At 36.9% G+C, this 19,321-nt stretch overlaps 1 protein-coding gene across 5 annotated transcripts in view; it reads left to right on the top strand.

Moving 5' to 3' along the window:
- Nucleotides 1-18,598, top strand: part of sns (sticks and stones) — a 316,393-nt gene extending 297,795 nt beyond the window's left edge. For 2 of the 5 annotated variants that reach the window (XM_069042508.1, XM_069042521.1), the window contains 14 exons: nucleotides 6,453-6,605; nucleotides 6,659-6,853; nucleotides 6,912-7,202; nucleotides 7,257-7,556; nucleotides 7,609-7,899; nucleotides 7,951-8,253; nucleotides 8,309-8,599; nucleotides 8,648-8,935; nucleotides 8,993-9,168; nucleotides 14,434-14,851; nucleotides 15,161-15,328; nucleotides 15,406-15,551; nucleotides 17,060-17,279; nucleotides 17,574-18,598. In XM_069042508.1, coding sequence (XP_068898609.1) covers nucleotides 6,453-6,605; nucleotides 6,659-6,853; nucleotides 6,912-7,202; nucleotides 7,257-7,556; nucleotides 7,609-7,899; nucleotides 7,951-8,253; nucleotides 8,309-8,599; nucleotides 8,648-8,935; nucleotides 8,993-9,168; nucleotides 14,434-14,851; nucleotides 15,161-15,328; nucleotides 15,406-15,551; nucleotides 17,060-17,279; nucleotides 17,574-17,923 — 3,590 coding nt within the window. In that variant the 3' untranslated portion in view covers nucleotides 17,924-18,598. Of the gene's footprint in view, nucleotides 1-6,452; nucleotides 6,606-6,658; nucleotides 6,854-6,911; nucleotides 7,203-7,256; nucleotides 7,557-7,608; nucleotides 7,900-7,950; nucleotides 8,254-8,308; nucleotides 8,600-8,647; nucleotides 8,936-8,992; nucleotides 9,169-14,433; nucleotides 14,852-14,960; nucleotides 15,129-15,160; nucleotides 15,329-15,405; nucleotides 15,552-17,059; nucleotides 17,280-17,573 lie in introns of all 5 variants that reach the window. The other 3 variants (XM_069042514.1, XM_069042528.1, XM_069042533.1) reach the window with 3 other exon arrangements.
- The last annotated feature ends 723 nt before the right edge of the window (nucleotides 18,599-19,321 follow it).

The following is a 19,321-nucleotide window of genomic DNA, read 5'->3' on the forward strand; positions in this document are numbered from 1 at the left end:
TCGTACTATCATTTTTGCAGTAATTGATTTTTTTGTCTGAAAAAGCTTTTCCATATTTTTTTCATGTACATTTAAACATCCTCGATAAGGTAGTAAGTAGTGAGTGCGGCATTTTCGGGACACCTGTAGATAGGTTTCAAAGAGTGTAGTGGTAGAACAACTTTTTCTCCCTACCGGTTAGAAATGTAGGCTGTGGATACCTCATTTGAGGTGAGAAAATTCAACTTTCTCGCTAAGGTAAGAAAGTAAATCATGAAATGTTTATGGTAAAACTGTACCAAAATACAAATGTCAAAAGTGAAATAAGTTATTGATAAATGAAAGCCAATTCAATGAAGTAAGTTGGTAGGTCAATCATATAATCTGGAAAATAAACAGATAAGCTAGGTAGGTAGACTACTTTATCCTGTTTATATCAAATTTTCGAACAAACCTCAAATCTTCAAATGCGATGACAAGTTAATTAAACAAATAACACAGCCTACTATTCAATTCTCAAAATTTTCGTTTTAATCACGAATATAACCATCTTTTTTGACTTTTTTCAACAAAGTTGTGCCGGTAGGGAAAAAAATTGTATTCAAACCTTGTTAAGAAAGTGTCCTTGCAGACCTTAGGCACTTACAAACCTCGTCTACGACTCGGTTTATAATCTTTGCCTGCGGTCTGCAAGAAACCACTTTCTTACCTTGGTTTGAAATATACTATTTCTACCGATGTTGCTATTTCCAGTTCTCGAATACAATTTTTTTTTCACATTGTGAAACTTTCATTTTTCTTGTTGATCTTGTTAAAAAAAAACATTTTTTTATTTAAATTAATATTTCATTAACTTGTGTACTGATTTGTTTAATAAATCGTAATGGATAACTGAAATGTTATGTAAATATTTGATTCAATGATAAATTCCCTAAATGAGACCAGTAAAACTAATTAATTGTTAACCAAATTGAAAATGTATTAGTGGGACTTGAGAAAAAAAAATTTAACGCAAGAGAGAACGTGTAGGATTTTGATCCAATGTGAAAGCGTCAATTTATCGTGAGTTGGGCGAGTGTCCATGGGAATCGATTTGGAGGAACCTCCAGTCGTAGAATATTGGAAAGAGCCAGAATAAAGGAAAACAATCATACTTGATGAAATCGACAGTATTAACACATTTCCCGGTCCACAATACGCATCCGAGGAAAGGATGGGTTATTCAGCGCCGAAAATAATACTTCGTCCTAATAAAAGATGATAAAACTGGACCTGTCGGCAACGCAATATAATTGATTGAATAAGATCGTGGCCGGAGCAGTCAACGATGGGAAGTGGCAATTCCTGTTGGTGTGTCTTCTCCGGTCACACGGAGCGCAACGCATATTAGTAATTCCATTTGATGAGTCCGGAGAGATCCGTAAAGTCCGGTGCTTGGCTCCGGGCCAGAGCTCCAGTCACGTTCTCGGTCATCTGTAATGTCACGCCGTCCTCTTTATTAGCCATAACAAGCCATTCCTGAACTAAATGCATTCCAGATGCGCGCCGTTCCGGCCCATTTTCTATTTCATATCGACACAAGGAGGAAATCGACGGAATTTATAAACGCCAGAGCTGCGCTCCCATATCCGACAGACAACGTTAAATCATTCCTGCCCCATTTGCGAATTACTGATGCTTGCTCCAATTAAACCATGTTTATTTTCATAGCGAAACAACCACATCGATCCCCGTGCAAATATTACATTTGGAAAAAATACAACCGCGCTAATCATGGAACACTGTTTGCATGCGCAGTTGTTGTTTTGTGCCGTTCCATTTATATAATAATAATAATGCATCATCCTGCAGATATAAATCCAAACATAGAAAAATTCAAAAATGCAATCCTGTTCCTGGCTGCAGTGAAAAGATAATACTTTTTTAGAAAATTTTATCAAAATGATTTGCATATCTTTATTCTAAGACTCTAACAAACATTCCTTAAGAAATTTTAATGCTAAATGATGCTTTTGGAAGATATGGCATTATAATTCGCCAGATAATTATACGCAGTGACATTTTGCACTAAAAGCTCTCACATTATTTAATGTAAAATTAAAATTTGTGAGGCGAGAATGAAATTTTAATCTTTACAGTAAAAATTAGCTTTTACTTGTCGTTATTTTAGGAAAAAGTACACAAGCTAAGTAATACCAATGATTACTAAATGCAATTTTTTAAAGAACTCCTAAAAACGAGAATAAAATTAATTGTACTTTTTTACATTAAGTTTTTACAAATTGCTATTGTACAGTGGCGAGCACGGAATTTCGCACACATTGGACATTTCACTGGCATAATTTTATTAAAATGAGATACTGGCGGCAGTTTAGTGACAGTTTAGGTGAAACATCAGTCATGATCACATATATCATGATTGATTATAATGACAATAAAGCTTAGACTAGATAGTTTTTTTTAATGACATACAAATTGGTGTGCGAAATTCCGTGCTCCCCACTGTACATACATGAACTTAGTTTAATAAAATAAAATAAGTACATACTTCACTTCCATTAGCAATTAGAATAAGAGGAAGTAGAAGTGTTGGATTTTCTCATGGACTATGAGTCACATCGAATATTGGTCTCAAGTAAGCGAGGCGCTACAAACCGACCGGAAAACATCGTTATTCGTTACGTTAGTTTCGTCTCTCTCGTCTATTTGTATGTAATATTTGAATTTGAAAGTAGTCGACGTTTTCAGTTTTCGTTTAGAGATTTTCCACTGGTTTATCGCTCCGCCTTCGCCCAGATATTTCCAAGGTTAAAGCCCATGAGAGAATCCAACACCTGTACATGTTCTGATTCTTAAGAAATAGTTATTTGTCGAAAACTAAGATCTTTATTACTTTACAAATTTTTATTTCTTTGTAAGTAATTAATATTTAATTGAGGTAGACAAGAACAAGAGAAATCATTGTATACGTTTAATGGGTCTGAGTTACCCCAAAACCTACTATAAAATGTTTAACGTTTGAAAATACTCTGGGGGTACAAAAAATAAAACCGGATCGGAACGGATATCTTATCAACAAGAATAGAATGCAGAATGCAGATTGTCGAATGCTTTGGCGAAATCCATATAAATGACGACAACTTGGCATCCAGCATCTCGAGCATCAGAAAGTTCTTGAAGGAAGCACGTCGGATTATAAGGAACGGATAGACCGCACGTAAAACCGCGCGCCGTGCTAACCATCTGATAATATTCTTGATTATACGCCTTGAATTAAAAATTAGTTTGTAAAAATTTGAATGAAAAATGTGCACTTGTTCAATTTTCATAGGATAATCCAGTAGATGTTTATGTTTTAATCACGATGATTATTATGGCATTTGGTTTAATTGTGCACGGATGCACGCTACACTGCTCTATTAAGTTGTTTATGTAACATAGTACTAATCTAATCAAAGTGGTGAATCTGTATACTATGAGTGGCACCACCTATCCCAACTTTGTGTACCTGGGAGTTGGTAGCGGCGGCGGAAGGCGACAGATCACCATATCATTATTAATAATGCAAAGTTAATCCTGTTGAAACTCACAGCTAGGAATGTTAATGCAATAAATTGGAGCAAGTCTCGGCAAATTTCAATAGGAGAAGCAGGTGTTGCACAGGATTAACGTTCACTTTATATACTTACTAACTTGGATTATTACGTTTCGCCACGTAAGTCAATCAGTTTGACGTCATGTGAAACTTTTACACCCTGGGCACAAAAGATTTTACGTGATTGACACTTTGCGGATACAAAATTGTACTTCCAAGGTTTGGAAACACCTCTTTTGATTGTACTCGTATTTCAAGCCTGGATCAGTTCTCCAACCAGACTCGACCAGTCAAGAGAAGAGAAAGAGTTTTTTGGAAATCTATATTCAGCCAAGTGTAAACGTGATTAATTTAATTTCAATAAATTGTTGCAAGTTTTCAAAGAAGAATTCACAACTAATAATTAAATAATTTGAAAGGGACGTGCCGTGAAGATACGAGAAGTTCAGTAGTGAGGGCGAATTATGTTCCAAATAAATAGAAGGAGAAACCAAACTCACACTAGAGTCTGCACTTCATAATTTTGTTTTGTACGCTTCTCGAATTCAAAAGGAGTTGAACTCCACTGGAAGTAAATTGGTACGTTAAGAGTGTCACTCTTTCAGAGGATCAAACGTAAAGTTCAGATGAAAACAAATAAAAATTCTAGCAGCGCGGCACTCACTATTAATGCAAATTAAATTTGTGTAAATACCCTAGAGAAGAACCTAGTTTAGATTTGAGAACGTCATATGTTGCGACCTTCTTTTCTGTCGGTTCGTCATGACTTGTGTGGAAAAAGCGAAGAGAAAAAACGTTTCCATGCGTGCGTTATTTATTGATAAAGTGAACATAATGTAACCAAGAGTTGAAATTTTTTAAAATCTCAAATGAACAAATTGTTCTGGTAATTGATGAAAAAAAAATTGGAAATATATTTTGATATGCAGAATAATTTATCGGTACATATTAAAATGACAACAAGAATTTAATACACATATTGTGTTGTAAATTACCGGAGCAGGAGAAATTTACTTTTTTAATGAACAAAAAATAATAGTTATTGCAAAGCAATTAAAAATATTCAAATGCATACATACCTATGTATGTGTGTATTAAAAACGACCAAATTAATCAATAGCTTGTTCTATTGACTGCATTAATTTAGATTAATTAATTTCGACGACATCCAATGTGTCAAATGATTTTACTGAATAATTTTCGAACAGTGGCTAATTAAGAAATTAAAATATTGTAGGAAATTTAATAAATTACAAATACACTTGCTAGCAATGTAATAATGGTCACTTAATATGATCAGGACCTTATATCGATTTTGACGTAATAGTTATTTATGCAACGTGTGTATAAAGCACAAGTGTGCACACTTACAAATGTTTCTATAAAATCAGTAAAGACGGCAGTGAAAGTGAAATGAAGCACTGCCTGGTGTTTCACCAGCAATTTATTTTCTATTTTCTTCATTTCTGTTGCAAATTAAGCAAAATTTGGTCAAGTGCAAGTGTACTAAAATGTAAAACAAAGTTCTTCAAACTGTGAAAAAAGGCCTATTTGAGACGCACAATGTTGGTTATAGAGCAAAAATATTTTTCCAGGAGTAAATGAGTGAATGACTTGACGGTAAGTTCAATTCACAATGGTCCGGAAGAAAGAAAAAGATGAAAATAAGAATGTCGGGGTGTGATTTTAAACAAAATTGCATTTATTTACTACGATCATTTAAACAGAATAAAGGGGAACTTAATCATGTTTTCGAAATCACTTATTAGAAGTACATTTTTATAGTTTTAATTTTACAACCAGAAGAGAACTTTAAGAAAAGTTGCTTTATTTGTCTGATTAAAAGGAACAATTTTTAAGATAAAAGTCACTGCGATTGAAAGATCAAAGGAAAATAAAATTGTATCTTTTTTATTGGGTCTCTGATTGGCAAGGTCGAATTTCATTGTCTCATTTTTGGAGCCATCAATACAATCAAACTTTTAACAAGCGAGCCTGAACATTTTTTGCATTTAAGTCCTCGATATCTTCGCACTTGGTGCACCGTTCGTCATTGTGCCGGGCACGTTCAAGCCGAGCCGCATCTTCGCCATTAGACTCCATAATGGACTTCGACATCGAGTGGTATTGCAGCGACCTAGTTGGCGTTGTTTTTTGCCGTGGTAATTATTGCAGATGATCGATGCCACGTATGACCGAAACAGCGTTCTGACTTGTGGGTTGCTCTAATAGTGGTTGCGGCAGCATCCGGAGCGCCCCGGAGCTGGTGTGTGCGTTAATTTCAAACCGGAGATTCTCAGGCTCTGTTTAGAACCAATATTTGTGTTGGCCGCCTTTGTCGATATAGCATAACCGAAAGGCCAAGCGTTACGTGCACCAAATCTCAAATCGTCCACTTTATTAGTTTACACATCTCGCATTGTCTTTACATAAGGTTGCTTTGTCTCTTGCTTGCGCATCCTGGATTAAGAGAGACGACGCTGAGGAACGTGCGGATACTACGCAACGAGAGTCCGTTATTAGTTGCGGTGATGGACTAAGAGATCCCGGACAATCTAGGCTGGTGGTAGTGACGCGGGGTCATGGTCCGTTGTGATAAAGAGATTATTAGATTTGAATTGGAACAGGGTTGTTTCTCACACAAAGACCCGAATACGCCTCAACGATATACTGGCGAATTACTTTTATATTCGTGCCGATGAACCGCAAATAAAAGAGACGTGGAGATCTTCTATATAGCCATTTTATCATATGGAGTAGTCGGAATGAAATTGATGTTGGATTTCCAAACCGGGAGGGTTAAATTTATCGCAATGTAAACAATTTATTTTATCAGAATTTCCCCGAGAAAAAAAAATTTACATTTCACTCTTTTCAGCGCCTCCATCGTCCGTCGAAATTCTAGACCATCGGCATAATTCGAAGATCGAAATAAAAGAAAACCAAGAGTTCCATCTCGAGTGCAGGGTACGAAATGCAAAACCGGCAGCGAAAATCGTCTGGTACAGAGGAAACGTGGAATTAAACATACGTAAGCACTTCAAATATTTACCCGCCTTAAAATCACAAACTTTTTCACTGCAGCCAATCGCGATGATCAAATAATTGAAGTACCGGGAAAAAACGGCGACAAAAGGGTTACCAGATACGACACGCATTCTCGTATATCTTTGAAGCCAACAGCCGAAGATGATTATGCCGAGTACACGTGCGAGGCGAGGCACGAGGCCCTATCTTCCGACATTCCATTAAGAACAACAGTGCAGCTGAGCGTATTTTGTGAGTACTCGGTCTTTTATCGCGCCGGCTCTCGCGAACTGATCGTGAATTATCGCAGATCCGCCCGGGTTACCGTACATCGAGGGCTACACGGAAGGTGAGACGATCCGCAGAGGGCAAACCGTCGAGCTGGTGTGCAGAAGCCGAGGGGGAAATCCCCCGGCTCAGCTGATCTGGTACAAGAACGGCGAGCAAATCCGGATGGCCTACAGGACCGCCGGGAGAGTATCGGAAAACGTGTACACTTTCACAGCCGACGCCAGCGACAATAAGGCGAGGTACAAATGCGAAGCCAGCAACATCATGTCCAAATCGCCCCTGAAGGCGGAAGTTGACATGAGCGTGTTATGTAATTAATCCGAGTTATCGCCGAAACGTTAGGATAATCGCCGATTCTTTGCAGTTTCGCCAGCACATGTCACCATATCGGGGCCAACCGAAGCCAGAGTCGGCGATCCGGTTCCCTTGACTTGCACAACCGCAAACTCGAATCCGCCCGCTGAAATTAAATGGATGGTGGCCGGCAGACAGGTCAGGAACGCCACCTCCAGAACTGTTGTCTCTCCAGAAGGAGGCTGGATTACAACTTCGAATATCACGGCCGTTGTTGAACCCAACCGGAGAAGTTTGGTTGTGATTTGTCACGGACTCAACATGCAATTAACAGAAAATGTGGTCTCGACCCACACCATCAACGTATTATGTAAGATTCTTCACAATGTCAACCATCCAGTGTACAACAGAACTGATTGCAGACCCACCGAGTGCGCCTTTCATCCACGGCTACACCGAAGGTTCGCACATACCGGCAGGAACCGTCCAAAAGATCTCCTGTACCTCGTCCGGAGGCAACCCTCTGGCGACTCTGACGTGGTACAAAAACGACAAAAAGATCAATTCGCTTTTGAAGACCACAGATAAGTCAGTGACTGCAGAGATAACCATTTTGACCAACGTCACCGACAACGAGGCGAGGTACAGATGCGAAGCGGCGAATTCCGCGACCGAGATTCCTCTCTTTGAGACCATCACCATGAATGTTTTCTGTGAGTAAATCGAGGTGTCGATTTGTTGTGTGCTACAATTTGTCGTTTCAGTTCCTCCTGATCATGTGAAAATCCGCAAGGACCCGTTGGAGCTGAAACCAAACGAACAGGCGACCCTGACGTGCGACTCCAGTTCGAGTAATCCACCGGCCAAGCTTTCTTGGTGGCGCGAAGGCATCCCCGTCCAAGGTTTGTACAACACGACAAAGGCCGGACTCCACGGAGGAACCGTGTCCAGCATCGAACTGAAGCTGAACATAACAGAACAGCTCAACGGCATCGTTTACACGTGTCAGGCCACAAACGAGGCCTTACAGCGTTCAGTCCACGACGCCATCACTCTTCAAGTTTTATGTAAGGCTATATTTTCGGCACTAATGTGACGTCTAAATTAATCCCACACTTTCAGATAAACCCGTTTTTGACAAAGATAACGAAGAAGCGGTCACGGGAGTGGAAGGCGAGCCATTAATTATCACGCTGAAAGCAGATGGCAACCCACAAAATATTGCGTACACCTGGACCAAAGACGGTCTACCTATTATACAATCATCTTCGAGTTCTGGCGTTGAGAGGATTATCTCCGACGGTCCGGTTTTAAATATTACGAAATTAAGTCGGCACGACGCCGGGACGTACACATGCGAGGCCTTAAATTCGCAAGGAAGTTCGGTGACGCAGATTAATATTACTGTTCAATGTAAGCCGGATGATCTCGCTTGTCACCTCGATAACATTCAAATTTCAGATGCAGCGACTATTGTAGCTACAAGCGAGAACGTAATCGTGAATCCAAATGAAGATGCGACGCTTTCTTGCACGGCGGACGGCAATCCCCTGTCTGACGACACAATTACGTGGAAGAGGGACGATTTTCCCGATTTCGATGCTCGTACCTCGGTCATGTACGACAAAAACGGAACGTCGTATCTGAGAATCACCGACGTAACGAGGGACGACCTGGGGAACTTCCAGTGCATTGTTACCAACGGAGTGGGCAACGTCACAACTAAAGAAGTTATGCTGATAGTGAAACGTAAGTCGACGAGACCGGCGTCAGTTTCCGATATGTACTAACAAACCGTAAATACAGATAAACCTGAGATTGACGAGCACCCAACGCTTCTCAAATTCGCGAGCGATGCTGGCGATAGCGGCAAAGTTATTTGTCGAAGCCAGGCCTCCCCTCTAGCTAGGTACTCCTGGGCCAGATCGGGATCGCCAATTACCGCCAACACTACAGGGAAATACTACACTACTTTTAGACAGGTAAGTGGGGAAAATGGTGGCGGCGCGTTCGCTTAAAAGGCGTCGCCAGTGGAAGTTTTGAGTGAGAGGCTATATTTTTTTCTGGACATGCAGCTGACGTGCAGACAGAAAATTTCGCCACTACATTACGAAAAAACATGAGATACCTACCTCAGCTCATACATATTTAGTGTGATAGACTAATTGAACTATGGTAACTAATTTTATCTAACCAGTCTTCGATTAAAAACGTAACGTGAGCAGCTTAAATCTTTTTATGGAAAGAGTCTGCAATAAACGGGAAAATGTGCACATTCTGCAAAGCTGTAATTAAGTTTTTAATTGTTGTAAATTTTTATACTAGTTTGCTTTAGCTAACTTTGAAAGCTGTCAGGAATTTTTATTTGAACACGAAAACATAACTTTAGCGTAGATTCACTCGTTTCAAATATTTACATATTAGTGTAAAATCGGTAAATTTTTTTGTAATCAAATAATGATCGCTATTTATATCTTTAACAAAATATTACAAAACTCATAAATACAATCAGTCACAAAAGTCTAGGTTTACACTAGAGTAATTTACGCACCAAGTGCTAAAGTAATATTTTTTCTCGAATGGTATGTTTGACCGCACGAGCCGTAAGTGAGTGCAGCAATCCCATGAGTAAATACAGTCTGATTTTGAAAATTGTGCAAATATTTTAACCTGAGGTAGTACGTGTTAAAATAAGGCAAAATAACCCAACATACCTTATATGTACAAATGAGAAACTCTCAGGTGATTTGCAAGACACCGAGTAGTTGTTTGTTGTTGGTTTTCAATTTCGTAATGAATTTCTTCTTCTGCAACTAAAATGCGATCTTCTCGTTAGCGGTCAAGATCGTGCTTATTCATCGCGAAGATGCTGCACAACGTTTACAAAGCTTTGTGCATTGAGAAATATCCTTTGAGGAAACCTTTCACATTTGCCGTGCTAGCTCTGGATGTCCACGGGCTTCGCCATAGATCAAAATCATACCGGTTTTCTCCAGCTTTGAGCCCCTTTTTCTCGAAAAATATCAACATTTGTATAAGGTATTATTGACTCAATCATTACGTACTGCGGAGTTCACCACTGATTAAAATATCTACACAACTTTCAAAATCACCCTGTATAAATATTATTTTATATGACTATAGAAATGAATTTTTTCATTAGATGTGGAATATTTTACGTGAACGTTTTCTGTACGGGCTCTTTCTTCGGCTTTTCCCACAATAGTTTAAAAATATGTTCAAATCCAGTACTTGAAGTTCTTTCCGAACGTTGTTTTTAACTGCTGAATGCTCGGGACTTACTGATATGCACGCTATCCTTTAAGTAACTACAAGGAAAAAAGTCTGATGCTGTCAAATCGGGTGATCATGAAAACCAACTGAATTATTCGTTCTTCGAAAATTTACCTCAGCAGACTCATCGTGACTGCAAAGGTCGTTGTCCTACCTTGCTGCGACCACGACTCAGGACGTGTCCTCTAATATAGGACACCCAAAATCTTCCAGCACTTCTCGATATCCTCCTCCGATCACCGTAAATGTATTGCTATCTCCCTCATCAGAAAAATAAGGCCCCGTTTATTCTTTCTGATGGTATACCGCACCAAACCGTGAACTTGAGCAATTCACGCTGATGGATTCTCGCTGCCACAAAGCCTGATATTCTTCCTGTTCACAAAAGCTATTCCGATGAAAATGTGTTCTATCGTCCACAGTCTGATTATGAATAGAGTTTGAGTAATAAAATTCAATGATTTTTATGAGTTTGCTCTATTGTGAATTTTTCTATAATAAATTTCCAGCGAATAAATTGTCAAATCTGAAACAAAAATTTAAAAATGTTGCAGCAAATAGATATCAAATTTATATGTGGTGAAATGATTGTATTGTATTTTTGTAGTTCTTCTCTGTTCGTAAATAAGAACAAAAAGAAATACTTTTGCAAGGCTGGAGAAATTGTCCTTTATAAAAAAATTCTCTTACAAAAAATTTACATACAATTACGAACAGTTCAACTTTTAACTTAATTGACTGTTCAGCACCCTTGTTAAACCACCGTCAGATTCAGTGACAACCGGTAACAATCGGAGAACAATGTATTATGTTTGTCATTATTTTTGTCCTCTTTTCTGTTAGTAACGTGATATTTATTGATTTGCAAAACCGTCACGTTCGATCTCACGATGAGATATTTAAAGCAGTCTATTCATGTTTAATAAAAATCAAAACCTCATCCCCTACTGTTCAACCCCAGGCCATTCATCAACAGTTGCAGCGGCAACCGAGTTTTCAAATTTTTTTCACAAATTTAGTTTGCACTATACAGGGTGGTCCCGATATAACCTGCCAAAAAAAATCTGGGTCATTAGAAGGATCTAACAAGTCCAAAAACCCCCATTTTGTTAGGTCCAAAATAATGGGGATAAATTAACCCCTATCCACACCCATTCGACGCTGCTGACCACAAAAATACGTACCTACTCAGGAATTAATTGTTGGTGTTTGTAAGTATGACAGTATCTAAGCAACATAGGTACCTGAATCGTTTATGACAAATCTCAAATCTGACAAACTAAATCAAATTAATGACATTTATTGAAAACGCTGTACCTACACTGTGTGCGTTAATTCACCAGCTTATTTAGGTACAAAAGCTGATTTTGTAGACTGAGATGAATGAGTAATAAATAAAGTGGTGTTCCTCAATGTGTAAATAAATGTAGAGGTAGTGTGTGCAAAATTGTGGAAGAACTGTGTAACAAGAGTATCGTCTTAATTGTGGTTAAATAGCCAAAATAATGTATTGAATAAATTTATTTACACTTTACATATTCGTACTTTCAACTCTAACTGAGAATATCTACTAACTAATGAAAGGTAAACTAGACTAGAACAATTATTTTATAATAAATGTTCTGTGTGCCTCCCGTTGGCATTTAAGCACATTTGAGTACGCTGGTACCAATTTTAATAAACAGAATTCAGCATTTCTGGGTTTTTACGAATCTGGTTCGCGGCGTCTGTTACGCGTTTCTGGAGTTGGCCTCCTGTATTTATTTCAACTTCGTATACCAAATCTTTCGTGTGGTCCCAAAAATTAAAATCCAGAGGGGTTAAATGGAGGATCGGGGACGCCATCGTATTGGAATCAGTCAGAACCAACCTCACATAAATGCGGATGTAGCTCCACAAAAGTACAACGGGACGGAAGGACTTCAGGAAAACGCTCGCCGTATGGTCGCCTTGCCGGTCTTGAATTACCACGTGTTTCGCCATAGAGTAAATGCAAATCGGCGTATTCTTGTTTTGTGAATTTCATAACCTTTTGAAGGATTCGAAAATTTAAAATTAAACTTGACAAATGTCATAGGTGTTGCAGGTACCGTTGCTAAAGAAATTGCAGCCAAGTAACCAGAATTACCTTTTTAAAACCGATTAACTCATTAGCGTACAGCAAATTTTGACCAAATTTTCAATTATTTTTATCTCGAAAACGAAAAGACTTATTAGAAACTTTTTTTGTGTATGAGTTCTACTCTTCGTCACCTATTACTGGATTTCTTTTGGCAGGTTATATCGGGACCACCCTGTATACAGTGAGCGGCAAAAGTATGGAATAAATTCCTTACAATTTAAATAAAAATTTTTTCAAAAAAATCTTTGGACAGGTCAAATTTAGTTTATAAAAATACATGTTTTAGCATCAAAGAAAATTCAAAGCAAAGCAGTCATTTGTTTTCGAGTTATGACATCATCGATAGTTTTTTTAAATGGAAACCCCCTGTTTTTTTTCTTCATTCTGATAGCCATTTTAATTGTTAAATGACAGTATAAAAATTTTGTTACCTTACATAAGGAAATTTTTGAGAAAAAAATAATAAATTTGAGAAACATCAAAGTTATAACGAACCAAAACAAGTCAAAAAGTCAAGTAGGTAAATCAAAAATCAAACAGTCAAATGTTACTGTCAATTTCATTCGTATGTGTTATTTGTTTTACAAAATGTTTTCGAAAATGACTTATTTAATAGAAACACAACGTATAGAAATTTTAATTTTTATTGGGTGCGTGGATAAAACTAGATAAAACTAAAACAGGGGGAATTTTTTCATAAACTTGCTTATTGTCAACAAGCTGGGGATGGCAATTGTAACATTTAATTCGATAATTTTAAGTACTTACTAACACAGTTTTTGACTTGTTTTTGTTCGTTATAAAATTTATTTTTTTCAAATTTATTTTTTTTTTCTCAAAAATTTCCTTATGTAAGGTAACAAAATTTGTATACTGGCGTTCAGACAATTAAAAGGACTATCAGAATTAAGAAAAAAAATAGGGGGTTTCCATTTAAAAAAACTATCGATGACGTCATTACTCGAAAACAAATGACTGCTTGGAATTTTATTTTGTATTAAAATATGTATTTTTATAAACTAAAATTGACCTGTCCAAAGATTTTTTTGAAAAAAATTGTGTTTAATTTTTAATGAATTTATTCCATACTTTAGCCGCTCACTGTATAGTTCATTTTTTAATGCTATAGAAAAAGTCAGGCAGCCCAATATACACTTTCAATAGCTCACTAGATTCCTATTTCAATTTTGTAAATTACTTCAATCCATAATACCATATGCCACAATAAATGCATTAATATCAATTCGTGTCACTGTTAATTAGGTGTTACTTTTAAAGGCTAGTTTGGTCAAGGGTTTTTATACTCGTACTTGATTATCGATGGGATGCACAGAACAAATTATGTTCAACGAAAAAGTAAATCGCCCTTATCCGTATTCGAAAAAAACATGATTTTGAACATGTACAAACATGTCTGTGATGAACATGCATTTATTTTCATCAAACAATCACTTTAAAATATCAAATAAAAATATTTCATCTAGTATGTTATTGTGAAGTTATAAGAACTTGCGCCGTGAGCCTTGCGAAGACTTTGGTGACTGACAAACATGAATTTATTAATTTATAAGCGTGGATAGAGGTTCACATTTTACAAATCAGTCGTTTGTCATTTTGGTAAACAAGATTTTCAATAGAGCTGGAGCGCAGGGAAGGCCCTAAATCTGAATTTGTTTTTCTCTTTATTATTGCCCAAAGTTCTATCCATCTCCGTCATATGCTTTACCGACCCTAATTAAGCGTGACGTGCTTTATCTAAACGAATGTTGTCGGAGCGTTCCCTTTGTACTTTTGTTTTTATTATTTAAGTGACATCATAAATTACTTTTAGATTGACGCTTTAACATCGGAGTCCGTCCTGTATATTACGCATGTAACATCATCCGACTATGGTAACTACGAGTGCGTGGCGAGGAACGAGCTGGGCTTCTCCACCATTTCGCCGAGACTCGAAGTGACTTCTGCTCCAGATACACCCACGCTTCTAACTATATTAAATGTGACTCACGATACCGTTACATTAGGATGGACACCTGGTTTCGACGGTGGAATGAGAGCCTCTTATCGCATTAGATACAGACAAGTAAATGATGATGGCTATAAATACGTGGACGTTGTGCCTCACAACGCCACCACTTTTACAATACACGATCTGGAGGTGAACACACAATATGTCTTTTCCATCATGGCCATGAATAAGCTGGGGAACAGCAAGTACATCCCCGATCTATTATCTGCAAAAACTTCGAGTGAGTTTATGATCATCTCGTAAAATTTATGTCGCTTAAAAAAATCATTTGCACTAACTTTGTTGTCTTTGTTGTTTCATGCCTCTCTTTATTAACGAACTAACAATAGACAAAGTACCTCCATCCTATTCGTCACCCAGCTTAGATGAGAAAAACTTGAAAAACTTTCCCGGTTTCCTTGTAATCGTGGGCACTATTGTGGGCACCTTGCTAATTCTAATGAACGTCCTACTAATTGGCTGTTGTTTGCATAGAAGGTCCAAGAAACGTGTTTCAGGTAATTAATTTCTGTTTATTTCTTTTGTGTAGTGTACAGTGATCACATTGAGAAGGTCATCCCTGAGGACTTGCTGGAAAAGCAGGACCTGCCCAGAATCGTTATTATTAGTGTTTCTGTTATTGGTATTTTCCTTTTGATTATCAACATCGGACTAGTTGCCGGTTGCATGCTAAAACGAAGGGCTAAGAGAATAAGAGGTTTGTTTCTAATTTTCAATTTTCATAATTTGCAAATAGAAAAGAACGAAAACAGCTTCACGTCTTGTGATTTTCAGAACAAAGTAATCAAACGAGCAAATCCGCAACCATCGAAATGTATGCACCGAGCAGTTACAACGATACAGTAACGGGTGAAACACTATCTTCTGTTAGTGAGAAGAGCGAGACCTACAGCAACGAAGGAAGCAATAACGATTATGTGGTGAGTTTGTGTTTTTCTTTTTTAAAATGTAATATATGAAAATTTGCTTTATGGAGCTTGATGCAGTTATGGTGTCACTGTTTGCACTTCAATTTTACAAGGAAATTAAATCTATGCAAATCCTGACTAACGCTTTTCTACACCACTATCGTTGTGACATATTTGCCACCTGTCGACATATGTGCAATTCATGAGCAAATCATTACCTAGAACTTCAAATATCAGTTTTCTTCCAATATATTTTTTAGTGTACACAGGTTGTCGATTCCTTTGTTTTTGTGTTTTTAGGAAGGCTACTTAACATTTTAAGAAAAATTAAAAATTGCCCTAACAGATTCTGAGTGTACAAAATGATCAAATAATTGAATGATTGCCGTCATTTGTTATTCCTACTTATTTATTTACCGCTAATAAGTAATAACCAATATCAAGTATTAAGTTTCTCACAAATAATTGAAGTAATAAACTAGTCGGTTTTTAATAACATTTTGGCAATATTTTAATATTAACTAAAGCTTAATAGCTACAAAAACTAATTATAGGTACATATAGCTTGACTGAAACAGCTTGGCACATGAAATGCGCAGAAGAGGAAACGAGAAAATGTTTGTAAGACAAGGATAACAGTCCGGACATGCTGTTTACTTGAAGCTTGAAGCGTTTTATTCACTACGCATCCATCAGCCATGTGCCAAGCTGTTTTTGTCAAGCTGTACATATTTCTATGACTTTAATTCTAAACGAAAGTTAGAAAAGAATATTAAAAAGGAAGAAATAATCAGTAAAATAAAGTTAAAAAAATATTGCACTTACTCGTACGTATTATTTGAAAAAACTCGAAACCTCTTGCGCTATAATTAAAGCGAGTGAATAAATTAATATTTAGTAATTACTGACATCATTCATAATTTTGTCATAATCTTGTATAGCCGAAAACCCTGTTTAAAAGAAGTTTAACAATTTCATCAGTTACCTACCTATCTTAGACAGAAAACACATCAAAAGTTTTTTTGATTATACTTTTAACTGTGGCAAGAAGCAGATGTTAGTAATGTGCAGCTTTGTGGAGTCGGAGAATTTCAGAGGCACACCGAAGGAATAGCTTTCCGTTGTTGCAGTTGCCTCCGAGTAGAGAATTGCATCCTCGGGACCGAGATAATTGTAATTACAGAGTTGAGATCATTCACCATCTCTCATTTGCTATTTTCCGGGTCGCTTTCCTTCATCTGAAATCAACAGTTGATAAAGACTGCCTTCACGAAGACGACTCCCCAACTGTCATGACCTGGTCGTTGTTTAACATTTTGGACATTTCCGTGGTCGTATTAAGATACTTTAGAAAGTGTCCAACTGTGGCGATTTCTCGCTTGCCCGTTTAAATTTCTACTGGAATCGTAACGTTTCGAGCGTATTAACATTTTTTATTTGAAGAAATTCGCTGCATCTGAGTAGATCGAACACTGATAAAATAAAATGACTATAAAGTAATATTTGGATATTTTCACTAGGATGAAGGCCGTAAACAAGCTACGAGCACTTACCTAATGGATCAACAGGACTACCCAGGTGCGTACCCAGTGTGTCCCAGTTATGAGCTTCAGATGCAACCTAACATGGCTCACAAAACTCACACTCTTCCTCATCCTCATCATCACCACCAGCATCACATGCATGATAGGACCAGAGCTAGAGACGACCAAAGTCTTGGCTATCATGGCACTATGTCAGGTAACTAACTTGCTTGCTACCGAAGTACTAACTAATCACCCGCCTTACGGATGCAGATCAAATTATATTTAGAAAGGAAACATTTACTGACTGACTTTGGTGCTCTTTTGCTGAATATCTTCATGAACTTAACTCTACCGTACATTTTTAAAGTATCTGTTCTTGATGTAGAGTTGGCGATGAAGTTGTTTACAAAGAGAGTACCTACCAGTTTGCCCCCATAAATTTCATAACTTTTCCTTTGAACAGTAAATTCGACATTTTGTGATCTACAACGGCCAAATAAAATTTCAGCGAAATCGTCGTACGTGAGTGCCCCCTCGCCGGCCCCCCCAGCAGACGGGTCGTATTACAACATGTCTGATCGATATTTGTCATATCCGCCGCCGTTAGATTTTCAAAATCCGCCTCCAATACCGGCACATCCCCACATGGGCCACATACATAACCCGGTGACTCCACCCTTGCCCGCCAACGGTTCTCTTCTTCGTCACCAGAGAGGTGCTGTACCACCGCCGGACGTACTACACAACACTAGCCAAAATCCTCAAATTCTTCAAGCTCAAACACTTGCTCAGAAGAGAGAACTCACTAGTTTCGGTAATGGTTACGGTGTTAACGAACAGGAAGGGCATCTTGTCTGAGACAAGGAGGATATTTTGTATGTCCTGTAAAAATAATGAAGTGCGACTGATGCTCAATCTCGGAGTATTGAGCGGATAAATATAGACTGTGAATTTTTAAGAACTGAATTCAAACGAATTTTTAAATGAAAATTAATATCACTGCAATATAAAGACATGAATAATCAATTAATATAACAGTGTATTTTGCTAATTTTACTTAACAGAAACTGAATAAATAATTAACAGTGTTGTCTGGAATTGTTAAATGTTAAATTATTGTCAGTACTGATTTAAGATTGCATAAGAAGATAATTAAGAATGGAAAGACTATACCCGTACGTGAATAAGTAGCTACGTAGTCTTTAGTTGTTCAGTTACTTACAGAATATATTTAGTTTCATTTTGCTAATTGAATTGTGATACCCATCAAAAGTGTTATCTTCTTATGCTTAGCAATAATTTAACCGAGCGGATATTTCGTCAGGAAATATTAATTTGAACGAATGACATGCCAACTGATAATCAGTTTATTTAAGGTTAATTAATGTGATTGTTGTATGTAAAGAAATTATTGTTATTTTTGTAACGAAACCTTTTTTGCAACCTTATATTACTTAACACATTCATTTTAAGTTCTTTAGATTTTAAGTTCTTTTTGTATATATCTTTCTCACTTTCTAGTTAAGGTTTTTTTATACATAAAAAAAGTTATTTACTAGTCCAATCCAACAACCAAAGTGTTATGTCCTTTTGTACATGAATAATCGTCTTATGTTTGAATATAATTATATATTTTTTGAATTTCATTATAAGAATTTGCTTTTCTCGACTTTTGTCTTTTTTCTTACATCTATTTATTTTATTTTCTTTATGTGTACACAACTTTGTTATGTTAATAAATTTTGTACCTACATTAGGAGTACTAAGTATTTTTATTTTTATTATTCTTAATAAACATGACCTTTATTTAAATTCCTAGTCTCATTTTTGTCTAGCTATCATCGCAATGCAGTTTGTAAAAAATAACATAACAGAGCAATATTAAATGGATCACAGGACATACATAGTTCACGGTAAATTCCTAGGATCATTGAAGAAGTTCTGACACTGTTAGGTGACAAAATCCTATTATGATTGCATAATCATCTAAAAAATTAATTACAACGAAACAGTCATAATTTGATTTTTCTGTCAAAGTCAGTAATTTTTTGAAATCGCATCTCGACAGTTAATTATCGGACAAATAGGGTATGAATATAAATTCACAGCATTATGATGAACAAAATGATATGTTATCCTTTGCTAAATAAATAAAATTTTAAATAAAACTGTTATAGTCGAAAAACAATCATTTTTATAGACAATTAAACTCTTTTATAGGTGGAATGTAACGTAACCCTTTTCGTTGATAAAACA

Source organism: Tenebrio molitor, chromosome 1, assembly GCF_963966145.1.
Source record: "Tenebrio molitor chromosome 1, icTenMoli1.1, whole genome shotgun sequence".
Classification (NCBI taxonomy): domain Eukaryota; kingdom Metazoa; phylum Arthropoda; class Insecta; order Coleoptera; family Tenebrionidae; genus Tenebrio; species Tenebrio molitor.